This window comes from Canis lupus, chromosome 24 (assembly GCF_048164855.1).
Source record: "Canis lupus baileyi chromosome 24, mCanLup2.hap1, whole genome shotgun sequence".
Taxonomy (NCBI): domain Eukaryota; kingdom Metazoa; phylum Chordata; class Mammalia; order Carnivora; family Canidae; genus Canis; species Canis lupus.
This window is the reverse complement of record NC_132861.1, coordinates 36069565-36084612: the sequence shown is the minus strand read 5'-3', so window position 1 is coordinate 36084612 and position 15048 is coordinate 36069565. Positions and strand designations below refer to the sequence as shown.

General features: G+C 54.1%; 1 protein-coding gene across 3 annotated transcripts in view; it reads left to right on the top strand.

Moving 5' to 3' along the window:
* The window catches only part of RHOBTB2 (Rho related BTB domain containing 2), a 29538-nt gene that overhangs the window by 6826 nt on the left and 7664 nt on the right, over positions 1 to 15048 (top strand). For 2 of the 3 annotated variants that reach the window (XM_072796266.1, XM_072796267.1), the window contains exons 2-8: positions 4 to 91; positions 7714 to 7915; positions 8587 to 8690; positions 9218 to 9403; positions 10071 to 11092; positions 11383 to 11501; positions 13731 to 13881. In XM_072796266.1, the coding sequence (XP_072652367.1) occupies positions 36 to 91; positions 7714 to 7915; positions 8587 to 8690; positions 9218 to 9403; positions 10071 to 11092; positions 11383 to 11501; positions 13731 to 13881 (1840 nt within the window). In that variant the 5' untranslated portion in view covers positions 4 to 35. Of the gene's footprint in view, positions 1 to 3; positions 92 to 3434; positions 3662 to 7713; positions 7916 to 8586; positions 8691 to 9217; positions 9404 to 10070; positions 11093 to 11382; positions 11502 to 13730; positions 13882 to 15048 lie in introns of those variants that run through there. The other variant, XM_072796268.1, reaches the window with a different exon arrangement.

The window sequence follows — 15048 nt, the reverse complement described above, 5'->3', positions numbered from 1 at the left end:
CAGCATAGCCAGGAGCCTGGAGGGTACCCAGAGCAATGGCGACCCAAAGACAAGGCCGGTACAGCCTGTGGAAGACCTCCCTGGACAGCATGTGAGTAACCACTGGTGGGGTTGACTCCTGCGTTCTCACATTCCCCACCCAGACATTCATTCACCCATCAAGCATTTATTGAGCTCCTGTTGAGTACTGGTAGCCATACCAGCAAGAAGGAAACTCTCAAATAAACATGGTCCCTTCCCTGAACAGTTCTCAGTACAGGGAGGAAGAGAGAGACCCAATGACAGAGCAGTGGGATTGGTATTATTCGGGGAGCACAGAAGAAGGGCAGGGAACTTTGCCAGCTTTGTAGAGGGTATTCATGGTGGGCTTTCTGGAAGAAGTGATATCTAAGCTGAGACTTGAAGGATGAGTGAGCATTATCCAGGTGAAGGGATGAGAAGAAGTATTCAGGCTGAGAGAACTGTTCGAGCAAAGGCCCGGGAGGGTTCTGTCTCTTTTTTTTTTTTTTTTTTTTGGTTCTGTCTCTTATGACAACCTGGTGGTGCCCCCTGAGTCCTGGGCAAGGAGGCTGAGAGACTCTGGACTTTCCAGATTTGGCTGTCCTTCCCCCTGACAAGGCTCTGCATGTTGAGATGCCTCTGTTTTTGCTCTCAGCTGATACCAAGCACAGAGTGCCAATGCCATGTGCCCCAGACTGCACGCTGCTGGGGAGAGGGGCAGGCTTTCATGTCAGACCTGTGGGGTGGGCTTTGTTCAAGTGTTCCAGGAGAGGGCCGAAAGAAGAGAGATCAGTAGCCTGCCAACGGTAGAAAGGCTGGAACTGTGTGCGACACAAATGGAACGTGCAGGTTGGAGGAGGCCACACGGAGAGAGGAGTCTGCAAAGCTTGGGCAGGCACTGGGGAGGAGCCTCTGGAGCCTCAGGCAGAGGAGGACTTGTGGCACTGGCTGAGAGCCTGCCGAGAAGGTGCCCTCCTGAGAACCACGATGGAGAGTTTTCTCCCCAGACGGGGCTTCTCGCTCACAGGCTTCCAGAAAATGGCAGCTCATGATGTCCTTGAGGAGAGTGGCTATGGGCGTAGCTGGATGGGATGCCTGTTGGGGACAGGCTCAAGGGGCCTATATCATGGGACAGAGGAGTCACCAGAGGGCTTTGTTCAGGGCAGAGATGTTGGAGGAGGCTCTGACTGGGAATGCCTGAGAGGTGCTGCAATCAGAAAGAACTCTGATTTGAAGAAAAGCTGAAAAAGAGGATTGTGCGCCAAAAGCAGAACTAGAAATTAAGGTCGTGTCCCCCAGCGGAGCACCTGTCTCTGCCTGCAACAGTTTACCCAATGTGAGCAGGGTGGGGGGTGCAATTTCCTTTGGCCAACCTTACACCTTTGAACCCCAACAGCGCAACCTGTTGGGCAGTGAGGTCTCCAGGCTGAGCTGGCTCTTTCTCTGAAGGAGGAAAGGGCATTGGCCCCATAGAGGCAGACCTGGGAGCCCCTCCATTTGGGGCAGAGGGCAATTCTGTTTTTCTGCTCTGTACTACCCTGGGGCTGTCTCTGCTGCTGGGATGTGTGAAAGGTGACGCCAACAGGCTGGCACTCTGGAGCTGGGTGGGGGCAACAGGGTATCAGCAGGGGAGGCCTTGGCCCCTTGGTGCTCCCGTGCAGAGATGTCATGCTATGCTTTTCTTTGAGGCAGGGACATCTAGCACACAGAGGATGGGCTGAGGCTCTTCATCGCCAAACATGTGGGAAGAACACGCCTGCGCATGGCTTTCTTTCCTATGCATGTATTCAAACCAATACGTTCTGTTCTTATGGAGACAGAATCCTAACCAGAAGGGTGAAGCGGCACACCTAGTCATCGCTAACCTCTTCTTCAGCTCTGGGGAGGTTCAGAAGAAGGTGGGGGAAGCATCCTCCACCAATCAGGCACTAACTGAACATGGACCAGGCCAGAAAGCACATTTATCACAAACTCCTTAATGAGCAACTTCCAATTATAAGCGTTCATAGATGGAAAGCATACTTCAGAGAATACAAGATTCATTTTTATTTGGCTTTTTTTTTTTGGCAATGGATTTCTCTTCCTAATCATATTTTTGCATAAACTAATATTAAACTGGATTTGCATTCTCAGAGCACAAGCTGGAGCCAGTGAGGTGGGAGGCATGTCAGTCTGGACTTAAAAAATTGCCCGCAGGTAATTGACAAAACAGATAAAATCAGACTGAGCTGGGTACTATGATTACCAGTAGTCAGGATCATCAGAATCCAACTGGCCTTGGACATGGAAACTTCCTTTGAGGACTGCCTAATATTTACAGAAGTCATCCTTTATAACCTCTTTGTTTTACAGAGGAGTAAACTAAGAGAGTCCAAAGGTGTCTTAGGCTAGTATCCTCATGGCATTTCTTTTAAGGGGTCAGGAGATAGTAAACTATCTAGTTTACTATCTAGTAAACTCCAGGTGGCAATAGGATGGAGGTGGGCTGGAAGCACAGACTGCTGACAAGGGAGGGAGGAGGAGAAGGCCTAGATGGGAAAAGGTGCAGGTGATAGTGACTAAAAGTCCTGGGGCCCTGCAGGAGTCGGAGGCACAGGCTGTAGCTGCACGGCTAGTGATCAAGGAAGGAAGGCCCCCAGGTGCCAGGAAGAAGCTCAAGCCAAAGGAGGGCCTGTATGGAAACGCTGTGTTCCTCTCCCCCTGGGCCGGGGGCGGAGGCCTGGGCTTAAGGGGCAGTGAAAATATGCCAAGTTCCCCTCCCCTAACTCGCATCCCTTCCAGGGCTAAGATGCGTCTCCCAGTTCTTCCTCAGCCTCCCGGAGGAAAGGGGGAAACCCCGTGGGCGTCCGGCGAGATCTTGCACCTTGCCAGGTGGAGGGAAGCGCCCCGCCCCCAGTGGTGGGCCGAGACCCTCCCAGGCTCGTCCCTCCAGGCGGGGGCAGGGAGGGAGGGCGGAGGGGTGGGCGGAGCCTGGAGCGGGGGCGGGGCCGCCGGCCGCCCAATCCCCTTCTAGCCCCGCCTCGCCCCGCCCCCAGCTCCCGTTCCACCAATGGCGCTCCGCGGTGGGCGGAGCCTGTCCCGGCCGCCGGCCTGGGTGCGCTGTTTTCCCCCCCCTGGTTCTTCCTCCCTTTCTTTCTTTCTTTTTTTTTTTTTCCCCTCTCCCTTTTTTGTGAATGAAAAAAGGAGGTCGCGAGCGGGCCGCGGGACTGCAGCGCCCGGCGTCTTGGCGGCCGCGCCCCTGCCCTCCTGCGCTGCGCGTCGCCTGCAGCCTCCGCAGCCCGAGGACCCGCGGCGGCGGCGCGGCCCAGGCGCCCGAGGTCGGGGCGGCCGCGCGCAGCCCCCTCCAGCGCGCCTCCATGACCCGGGGCGCCCGGGGCGCGGGGAGATGCTGATCCGGAAGAGGCGGTGGCTGCAGTGGCGCGCGCGCGGCCGCCCCCGGCCCGCCGTCCGGCCTGGGCGGCTCAGCCTGAGTTTCCGATCCCGCGCGACCCGGGCCCGGAGCCTGTAGCGGCGGCGGCGGCGGCGGCGGCGGCAGCGCGGCGGCCCCGCATCGTCCTAACTTGCACGCGCGGAGTGACCCCAGACATTCACTAAAATGAGCGTGCTTAGCAGGAAGAGATGTGTTCCTTACACTAGAAATTACCCCGTCACATGTAGTGGTGTAAGTAAATGATTAATTTCTATTATGGCCGGGTTGCAAGCTGCCTGGAAACGCGCCGCCTCGCCCTCCCGTGCCCTCCCCGGCCCTACCTGCGCCCCTTCTGCAGACTCCCCTCCCTCTACCCCCACCCCCACCCCTCACCCCTGCGGGTCCCTCTCCCCTTGGCTAGAGCTTTGGCTGCTGGGGTCTCAGGGGGCGGGGGACTAACCTTTTCCGGGTTTTTCTAGGGAAAGGAAGATGACTTGATTGCCTCGGCGTGTGGTGGCCTTCCCCTCTACCCGTTTTTAAACATTTTATTTCTGTTTCGTGTGCGTGTGTGTGTGTGTGTGTATGTGCAGAGCAGCGTGTCAGGAATCAAGGTCCAGAGTGGTGGAAATGTTTCTGTTTAAAAACCAATGGCATTTGGATGTTTTGCTCGCCGATCCGGAGATCTTTCTTTCAACCCAACTCCATTGCAGTCTGTGCATCAGAGTTCTGGCAAACTATGGGAGAGAGGCTTAGCGTTGCTTGTTGATGTTTGAGAAGGTTTGTGTGTGTGTGTTCAGGTTTGCAGTTTTTGTTCATGCCATCATTCAAGATCCCTTTGAGCCTTGCTGTCCATTGAATCTGCAGGAGGGACTCATCTCATCTCTCCGCCTTCCCCAATGCTACAGTGTCAGCAACCCCGGTGAAAAGCCACCCTCTCTGGTCTTCTCTTCCCGATTTTCCCTTCCTCCCCATCCTCCTCGATTTTTACCTTCATTTTGAGGATATTCCTCCCTTTTGCATTTTGTAAGATGCAGGATGTGGGATATTGGTTGCTAGGAGACAAACCAGGCTCCCAGGGAGATTCTGTTGTTTCCTTGACAACCAGACTAGGACAGCCACAGATGAACAAGCCTCCTATCAGCTGTGGGAGGGAAAGGGGGGCTTTTCTGGGCTCTGCAAAGAGTGTGTGTAGGGGTGTGGGGGTGGGACTGAGCCGGTGAGGGTTGTAGCTAATCTGAGCACACCCTGCTTTTTGGCCTGGCTTGAGTACAAGGAGCTCAGAGAGCAGTGGGCAGGAGGCCGATTGTGGAGAGGGGGACAGGGATCGTGGGACAGGGTGGGAAGGGAGCATCTATGTGACTCTGTGATCACTGAGGGAGAGGAATGAATTGGAGGTGGTGGTACCCCAGGCAGGATGGCAAGGAAGCCATAGTTTATGGAGGTTTGTCTAGAGGCTCAGAAGGAATGACAATGAGGCAATTGTGCGGAAAAGTCTAGAGTCATTGAAGGAGAGCGTGCCAGAAGGGAAGGGGAACTTGAGAAGCTCATTGAGTGGGTTGTATCATCATACATCACCAATGATACAGTAAAGTAGCAATATTCTAGAGCAAAAATTATATTACTGGTGGTTTTGGCACACTGTCTCCAGTACAGAATCCCTGTTTAAGACAGGCCTGATTCGACTAAAGAGTTTTGCCTGCTGGCTTAATTGGGCCAGTCTGTATCTTAAAGAGAGATAGAATTATATATATAGATATGTAATCTAGCATTATATAATACCAGATTACATAAGAAGACAAATACCTCCTTTCCGCCCAGGCTCTCTTGGCGTGAATTCACCAAGATTTGGGAAACTTTCTTCCAGAGCCCTCATACCCATTCTTCAGAACGGCAGACTGATGCCCAGAGAAGCCAAGTGATTTGCCCTTTCCTAGATCAGAAGCTTCCTAGATTTGAAGTCAGGCAGTTGGGACAGGGGTGGAGTGGGTGAGAATGATAAAAATAGGGAGGAAGTCCAAGGACAAGCAGGGGAAGGCTGCAGGAGCAGCTGAAGAATGGATGGGGAGGGGCTGTGCAGCCGAGCAGCACCCAGCAGGTCTGCTGTCAAAACTCGGCAGTGTTTGTTGCCGTCCTACTTGTTGGTTGGCTGTCCCTTACTTAACTCTAGAGGTGTTTGAGGTGTGCAGGGGTATTTTAATAATAAATTCTCTGATTTTGAACCAGCATTGCTCTACTGGTGTTCTGGCATCCTCCTCACCATCCAGGTGCTCCTGGATTTAAGAACTGCTGCCCCTCCTCTGTGCCTCCTCATTCCTCCTCCTGCTTCCACACCCACAAGGCCATTAGAATCTAAATTTGAGAAAGAAGTTCTGTTGGTGAGTGGGTTATAGTCTCTCTCCTCCAGCCATACATATTTGTGTTTGGGAGTCTGTCTGTTTTGTCCTTCAATATATAGAACAGAAACTACAGCCCAGGTCATTCCTTCCCAGTTGCCTGACTTGAGATCAGGAACCATCAAAGTGGGGTTCCTGGTCTTGAGCTCGGGAGAGAGCAGGGAGGAGGCAAGATGGTGGTTAGGATAAGGGCTGCCCACTAGGGAGGGTGAGGAGGGTGGAGGGGGCAGGAGGAATCATGCAGCCAATTGCTCTGGAGATTGAGGAGGGGCTGCGTGGAGACCCCTTGTTTGGAGTTCAGATCCTGTAAAATTCCAAGGAGGAGGAGGCGCTTGTCTCATTGAAAAGTCCTTGCTGCACTTTCTGCTTAGGTTGCTGAGATGTATCTACTCACGCAAATCCCAGTTGCCATCGTTACTTGGATATTTCAGTTCTGCATTCCTGCATGCTGGCATCCAGTTACAGCCCGGCAGGAATGGAGCTGCTCTGTTGCTGCTGGTGGCCTGGCTCTCTGGCCGGATGGCTCAGCGGTGAGGGTGCCTGGATTGCCTCCAGGACTCCTAGGAGTTCAGCCTTCCTTGGCCTAGGAAGGAATCCTCCAGGTGGCTCCAGCCCCCAGCTGACTTCGTGCACACAGGGAATGTGAGCAGGAGCAGGCCAGTGACCTAGGTGAAAAACCAAGTTCCCTAACAACGTCTGCCTTGCACCTGCCTCTGCCTCCTCCCCTCAACCCCTTCAGGAGAGTAGATGCCACTGGGAGCCTGCCATCCGAAGTCCCTTCACCCCCAAGCTGAGGGTCCTTTTTGGGTGACAGCGTTTTAAACACTTACATGACATTTTGACTACAGAAGGCCTTTCTGTTTGTTAATTTGAGCCATCCCCCTCTGTGGGTGCACAAGGCACTTCCCCTCTGCTCAGCACAGGAGGAAACTGAGGCAAACATTTGCCCAGAAATTCAAGCCCAAGTTTCTGACCCCCCTGCTTTCCCCAGCAACCCCATTACCCATGCAGCCAATTGAGTGAGCGTCCTTCCAGCAGTGCCAGGTGTCTGGGGGCTTCCAGCCTGAGAATCCTTCTCCCTAGGAATGGAAAGTATGGAAGGGGACCCATCTCATTCTCCCTCAGGCTGCATGCAGGATGATTAGAGGGCATGCCTGAGTAGGGGTGGGGAGGCCCGCTGGACACAGACTGAATGGTCACAGGCCCATGTTTATACTCCACTGCCATCTCAAAACTGGGCCTGCAGCTGAATGAGCCAACATGACAGGCTCAGAGGAGAGGAGGGGAGGCCCATGGGCTGCTCAGGCATCTCCCTGAAGGAGGCTGGGGGCTAGCATTGGAGGGTAGCCATAGGCAAGCCAGGGCTTGAAAATCCACCACCAGGGAGGGAGGCAAACAAAGGTGGAGGACAGGAGAGCTGCCACCCAGCTCTGACAAGTCCATTAAATTTTAAAGTGGCCCTGCCCTCAGGCATGCTGGGAAGGGGTGGGGACCTGGCCTGGACTCTGCTTTTCTCAGCTGTTTGTTGTTCTGCCCAGAGGAGGAGAGTGTGGATGATGAGTGAGCTTCCCAGGTAGACTCTCCTCTTCCTGGGAGCGTGGGGATGGGCCCCAGGGCAGGGTCTGCCTGGGGATCTCTCACCGGCCTCCCCCAGCCAGAAGCCCAGTGGGAGGATGGTGGCAACAGGAGGCAAACGAGTAGATCGTGCGGTAGAACTGCTCCTCTCAGCCTGAATGGGCCCCCCGCTTCCCAGGCCCCGCAGAACTATCGTCCAGAAAGCTACCCACTCCCTTCGCCCCCTCTCCACTCAAAAGCTGGCAGACGGGCCAGCCTGACAGAGGAGAGCCGCTGGCCCTGGGCCTCGGGCCTCGGGCGCGGAGCCGTCTTGACCGCTGCGTTCTTCTCCCTCAGGTCCCAATTAATGGATTCTGACATGGATTATGAAAGGCCAAACGTAGAGACCATCAAGTGCGTTGTGGTGGGAGACAACGCGGTGGGCAAGACCAGGCTCATCTGTGCCCGGGCCTGCAATGCCACCCTCACCCAGTACCAGCTGCTCGCCACCCATGTGCCCACGGTTTGGGCCATCGACCAGTATCGGGTGTGCCAGGAGGTAAGTCTACAAGGCCGCTCGGCTGGGGGTCTGCCCTGTGTATCTGGGCTTCTTTCCAAGCCATAGCTCAGTGTCTCCAAACAGGACCCAGCCCATGGAGGCCCCTGGGGATGGAGGGGGGGGCAGCAGCTGAAGAGGAAGGAGCCCCTGGAGAGAGGGCTGAAATGAGCCCACCCCCAGGGGAGGGATCTTTAACCATTTGTGTTTTGCATGGCTGGGCTGGTGCCGGAGACCCAAACTTTGCCGGGAGCACAGCGTCTTGTGCAGTCACAGCCCCCAGTAATAGGGAGCACTATGGGGAAGAGGGTGGTGTGTTGGAGAGCAGAGAGGAAGGAAAAAGCTGTTGGCTAATACCAAAATCAGAAGCTTGTGATTTGCAGATGAAGCTGGGAACAGGGCAGGCTCCCTGACAGTCTTCCCTCTTAGAGGCTCTTCCCTTCTGACCAGCTTAGAGGCCACTCTTGCTGTTGAGTCTGCAGAGATGGCACCTGGCTAAAGTGCTATGCACGGCACGTGGACACAGAGGGGGTGGCTAGCTCTGTCCCTCCACCCCCATGCTGTCCAAGACCCTCAGGGATGAGTTGGCGTCACCCTGAGCTAACATGTGGAAACCCCTAGAACCATTGCTCATGATTCCCACTCCTCTCCCTCACCGCTGCCACATCCCACAGGTGCTGGAACGCTCCAGAGATGTGGTAGATGATGTCAGCGTCTCCCTCCGCCTCTGGGACACCTTTGGAGACCACCACAAAGACCGTCGCTTTGCTTATGGGAGGTAGGTAAGGCCTCTGGTTGCCTGCAGGGAGCCAGGTGGGGCAGGCTTTCCCTGCTTTCAAAGTGAGCAGCACTGTGACATTTCAGCTGGGACGTGGGAGCAGGGCATACAGCATTGGCAGACCCTCACGGGGGAGGCAGCCTGGGACACTGGAAGGAGCCGGGTTTGGCCTCAGGAAGCCAGGTTGGACTCTCAGCCCTGCTACCTATCAGCTCTGTGACTATGTGCAAATAGAACCTCTTCTGAAATGATTTTCCTAACCTGTGAATTGTAAAATGGTAATTTCTAACCCATAAGACAGCTGTGAGGTCAAAATGAGGGTTTTCGAAGGCTCTGAAATGCTAAATTAGAGGCTCATAAGTTAGAAGTCCTCTTATGATCCATCTGTGTAAGGTCACGTGAGTAGATGCATGACAGATGTGGGATGTAGTGTAGGGTGGGGTGGGTATGTGTGTTCTCCTGTGTTCCAGGGGCCGATCACCTACCGCTAGCTTTCCCGGCCCGTAACCTCATTCTCCCACCCCCAGATCCGATGTGGTGGTTCTGTGCTTCTCCATTGCCAACCCTAATTCCCTGCACCATGTCAAGACCATGTGGTACCCAGAAATCAAGCACTTCTGCCCCCGAGCACCTGTCATCTTGGTGGGCTGCCAGCTGGACCTGCGCTATGCTGACCTGGAGGCTGTCAATAGGGCCAGGCGACCCTTGGCTAGGTAGGGGGTGCTGGTGCCTAAGGAGGGGCAAGGTGGCAGACAGAGGGAGGGGGTGCATCTCCATGGATCCTGTTCAGCCCTGAGGGAATCCACTTGGCCTCATGTCTTACCTTCCATTTGAAGCAAGCCATGCGGGGGAGTGGGAGAGGGGGCAAAGAGAGTGCCCATTATGGTTCATTTGTTCATCCATCCCTGTATCCATCCATCCATGCATGTATTATAGTCTGTGAGGGCAATCCTGGGGTGAGCACCATGGGACAGGATAAAAGGAGGTGGTCTTTGCATGAAAGGGGCTTATGATCACGGTGGGAGGTGAACTCCATATATGGCCATGTTAAAAACCAGCATGGAATATTGCATGGTAAGTGCCAGAGAGGTAGTGCTACCTCGTTTGGAGCTGGGGAGGGTGGGGAGCTGGCATAAATACAGAAGGCTTCCTGTAAGAAGAGGGGATTGGAAGCGGGCTTGAAGTACTGGTAAGATTTGACTAGACAGAGGAGAAAGAGCAGGAGTGAGGCAGAGACAGATCCTGAACAGAGCCCTCCACCCCCACCCCACCCTTCAGTCCCCTGAAGAACAGGCAGGCTCTGGAGAGCTGCCTCTGCCCTCCTCTCCCTTTCCCTCTTCCCCCACCGACATCTTTGGTTTTCCTTCTTGAACCTACCAGGCCCATCAAGCCCAATGAGATCCTTCCCCCAGAGAAGGGTCGGGAGGTGGCGAAGGAGCTGGGCATCCCCTACTACGAGACCAGTGTGGTGGCCCAGTTTGGCATCAAGGACGTCTTTGACAATGCCATCCGCGCTGCGCTCATCTCCCGGCGGCACCTGCAGTTCTGGAAATCCCATCTCCGCAATGTGCAGCGGCCTCTGCTGCAGGCGCCCTTCTTGCCTCCCAAGCCGCCCCCCCCCATCATTGTGGTGCCCGATCCCCCGTCCAGCAGCGAGGAGTGCCCCGCCCACCTCCTGGAGGACCCGCTGTGTGCGGATGTCATACTGGTGCTGCAGGAGCGGGTGCGCATCTTTGCCCACAAGATCTACCTCTCCACCTCGTCCTCCAAGTTCTACGACCTGTTCCTCATGGACCTGAGTGAGGGGGAGCTGGGGGGCCCCTCGGGGCCAGGGGGCCCTCGCCCAGAGGACCACCGGGGTCACCCTGATCACCACCACCACCATCACCACCACCACCACCACGGCCGGGACTTCCTGCTGCGCGCGGCCAGCTTTGACGTTTGCGAGAGCGTGGAGGAGGGTGGGGGCTCTGGTCCTGCTGGGCTCCGTGCCTCCACCAGCGACGGGATCTTACGGGGCAATGGAACAGGGTATCTGCCTGGGAGGGGTCGAGTACTGTCTTCCTGGAGCCGAGCTTTTGTGAGCATCCAGGAAGAAATGGCAGAGGATCCTCTCACCTACAAATCCCGGCTGATGGTGGTGGTAAAAATGGACAACTCCATCCAGCCGGGGCCCTTCCGGGCTGTTCTCAAGTACCTGTACACCGGAGAGCTGGACGAGAACGAGCGGGACCTCATGCACATCGCCCACATTGCTGAACTGCTAGAGGTCTTTGATCTGCGCATGATGGTGGCCAACATTCTCAACAACGAGGCCTTCATGAACCAAGAGATCACTAAGGCCTTCCATGTCCGCCGGACCAACCGGGTTAAAGAGTGCTTGGCAAAAGGCACTTTCTCAGGTATGGATTGTGCTTAGGAGGGTAGGGGAAACTAACCTCCTGTTAGTCTTCGGAAGAGTCCGGGTTGGTCCGATTAGCCTTTTGAGTCATCTCAGCTGCTGATGTCCTGGAGGTATGATGACTCTGCCCCTGAAGCCTAGCACCCAAGCCCGAGAGCTTGGTCACGTAGCACTCTACGGCTGTGGCTTCAGAAGGAAGTGGGTTGTCTCGGCACAAGGTCGAGCTTTGGGGTCGGTGGTCCCACATTCTTTTACCACATCCTCACGAGATCCTCTTCTCCTCCTGGACAGATGTGACCTTCATCCTGGACGACGGCACCATCAGTGCCCATAAGCCCCTGTTGATTTCTAGCTGTGACTGGATGGCCGCCATGTTTGGGGGACCATTTGTAGAGAGTTCTACCCGAGAGGTAAGGCTGGGAGGGGAATGGTTGGGAAGGAGAGAGAGACCTACACGCTTCGCACCTGAAGCATCTGCCATTTACTGGTACTTCCCTCAGCACTGCCTAGGTGCTTGCTCTCCACCGAGTGACAGGCTCACGACAATTTGATGAGATGGGTCCCATAGCCAAGGATCTTACGATATATCAAGACAGGATTATAGTGATATCTTCACTTTATGGTGTAGAAAGCACTTCTGATACATTAGCTCATATCAGCTCACACACAACTCCTATACATGGTGTCCTGTTCCCACTTTACAAGTAGAGTGAGGCCCCAGGAAGTTAAGTGTCTGGTGCAAAGTTATGTAAGTAGAAAGGAGAGGTTCGGACTTGAACTCAAGACTTCCCATTCCTTGGCTCTATATGTTGTACCCTGCTTTCTCCCTAACACAAGTGAGCCAACTGGAAAAAATTTGGTGTGTGCCAACATGAATCCATCGCTGTTTTAAATGTCAGTCTTACTGAGGTACAATGAAGCCCACAGATCAGGAGAAGATTGCCCTTGAACAAAGAGATATTTATACTCACAGTTGTCAGTAGGCGGGGGCACGCACGGCGTAGGAGACCATACAGGAAGCAGCAGGGTCAGCCTGGAGGCAGAGGGAGTGAGCGAGGGGTGGCAGGACACGAGCCTTCACTGTAGTTCCTATGGGAAGGAACGAGGTGAGGCAGGGGGATCAGGCTCAGGATTGGCTAGTCTGAATGATTTCAGCAGGTTTTGGGGCTGTCCCAAGTCATCTGGTACCTGGCCTTGGGGTGATGAGGGCAGGGGACAGTGGCAGAGAGAGTGAGCCTGATAAAGGAGGTGGTTGGGGTGTGGACTCTGGGTTGGTTAGTTTGCACGTAAGAGGCAGGCCGACTGCCTCCTTTACTAACTTGAGGATTAACTAACATTGGGAGGGACAGCCCTGTCTAGGGTCAGCAAGGCCCCAGAGGTCAGGGCAGCAGAACATAGACAATAAAAAAATGCTTCGTATAATCCCCCCTCCCTCTAATCAGGCTGCTCCGACCCGACCATTCCGTCACCTATATGGCCACTTTCTCAGGCACTGAGACGGTAAAGGGGCCTGTCAGTGCGTCCTTAAGAAGTATTCTCTTAGGTCTGTCCTCTCTTCTCCCTTCTCGCAGCCAAGCAAAGCTGCCAGGGCGAGGAGCTGCATGTTCTCTATTTTCCTTGACCCCCTGTACCCTTACTTGTCCATCGCCCAGCCTCATGGGTAACGAGGCCCAGCTTGGTGCACCTGCTTCAGGTTCTCAGGGTCCACACACTGTTTTCTCGACTGGTCTGGGATTTCTTTCGAGTGTGGGGACTAGGGGACTAGGTCTTTTACTTCTGCTGAGTCGTCCCCGCCCCCCCTTAGCCCACGCTGGTCCCTTAGTAAGAGCTTGAGGGAAAGACAGGATAGCATTCTGTGACACAGAAGAGCAGTTTCTTAAGATTTCTGGGAATAAAGTTCTTCCAGAAGGCTAAGTGGAAGGTCTGAGACATGATTTGGGCTCTGATCCTTGAAGCATGAGCGGCCTTGGCTTCTGTAAGTGTGAGACTTGGCGCTCCCCAGTGCCCCAGGGGCTGGCCAGCCCTAGGTACTTCTTAGTACCATAGAAGCAGCTTTAAAGCTCTAGACAATTCCCAGGCAGCCTAGAGAGACTTGTGTCTGATGAGAAAGCAGTTTTTGTTGTAGCACTGCTCAGAAGAGATCCCAGGGGCCTGGAGCAGCAGCTTCAAGCAGCCAGAGAGAAGGCAGCTGGTGTCGGCTTTGTCCCTTGTACCCCACTTGCACCACCCTCTGTAAGGCCAGGAGGGGCCAGGGTGTAGGTTCAGGTGGCAGGAAGGACTCCCTCAAACATCTTGCAAGCCAGCATGGCTTTGGAAGCATGCCACTGAGAATCCAGGTCCATTCATTCATTCATTTATGATTGACTTAGTTATTTTAGAGAGGTGGGGGGGAGTACACACCTATGCAAATGTGGAGAAGGGCAGAGGGAAAGGGTGGGGGAGAGAATCTCCAGTGGACTCCCTACTGAGCGTAGGGCCCAACATGGGGCTTGATCTCAAGACTCAGATCGGAGTCTGACGGCTCAACAGACTGAGCCACCCAGGCGCCCTGAACCCAGGTCCATTTAAGAGTCTTTTGAGTTTCCCCAAACTGAGCTCCTTCTTCCCTGAGGCCATCTGTCTTCCTTCCCCCCTCACAGGTGGTGTTTCCTTACACGAGCAAGAGCTGCATGAGGGCAGTGCTAGAGTACCTCTACACGGGCATGTTCACCTCCAGTCCCGACCTGGACGACATGAAGCTTATCATCCTGGCCAACCGCCTCTGCCTGCCACACCTGGTTGCCCTCACAGGTACACAGGGACCACCATAGGGATAGGGAGAAGCTAGGGAAAGTCCGAGAAGTCCTGTTGTCTTCTCTCACCTGTCTCCCCCCAGGGGATCAGCTGTGAGCACTAAGGAAAGCGGTTATATAAAGTGAAGTATGTTGATGCGTATTAGGGTTTGGGTGAGGACATAGATGTAAAGAAGTGCATGTGACAGGCATGCTCAATGGTGTCACATTCTAGGCTCTCTGTAAAGGGTTTGGGGTTCAACCAAGCTACCTCCAATAGATGACAGCACCTGGTATTCCATCAGCTTCGCCTCAGTAGGACAAGCTTAAGTCAAAAGATGTAGAACACAATTCCTCACTGCTCCCCTTTGGTTCTTCTCCTCCTCCTCTGCCTTCTTTCATTCTTTCTTCTCTTCCTTCTTGTCTTCCTCCTCCTTCTCTTCCACGTTCACTTTCTCTTTTCTTCCAGAAGCAGGCAATAAACATTGACCTGCCACCCCTAGTTCCCTGAAAAGACCAGGAGAACTGGAACTCAGCTTTTAGAATGGGCCAACCGCTGAGGCCCTCGGGGTGGAGCAGGGCTAGTTAGATATTATGTTCAGATTCAGAGAAGGATCTAACATCAGAGCTGCTGGGGCACTGGACAGATGACCAAGACAGGGACTCACATAGGAGAAAAAGAGCAATACCATGATGAGAAATCAGTTATAAGGTGGGCCTCTGTTATAGGAAGAAGGAAGAAATTGTTGATCAGAATTTGAATGTTAGGAGCTGAGCCTACAGAGAGAGTCCAGGGTCCCCAGTTGGAGACACAGAGGGCTTTAGGGTGGGGAGCAAGAGAGAGGCTTCCAAAGATCACAACTGGAGCCGTATGATGCCATAGCCGCCTGTGAAAAGTGGTGCGGTCTTCACAGAGCACAGACAGTGTCCAAATAATTTAACTGTTGAAAGACTATCTCCAAAGAAATGACCCAAATGCAAAGTATGTATAAATATGCTTCTTTTAAATTTGCTTCATCATGGCGGGCGATCAGAAACAAGTCAGCCACTACAAATGTTAAACTGCGCTGCTGCGTGGAGAGGCTTATAGAAAATGCCACCGAGTGACTTTTCTTGGGGAACGGCCCATACGTACTACCAAGCGTACAGATGTGTGTTGTACATGTGCCTTGTCAAGGGTCAGCCG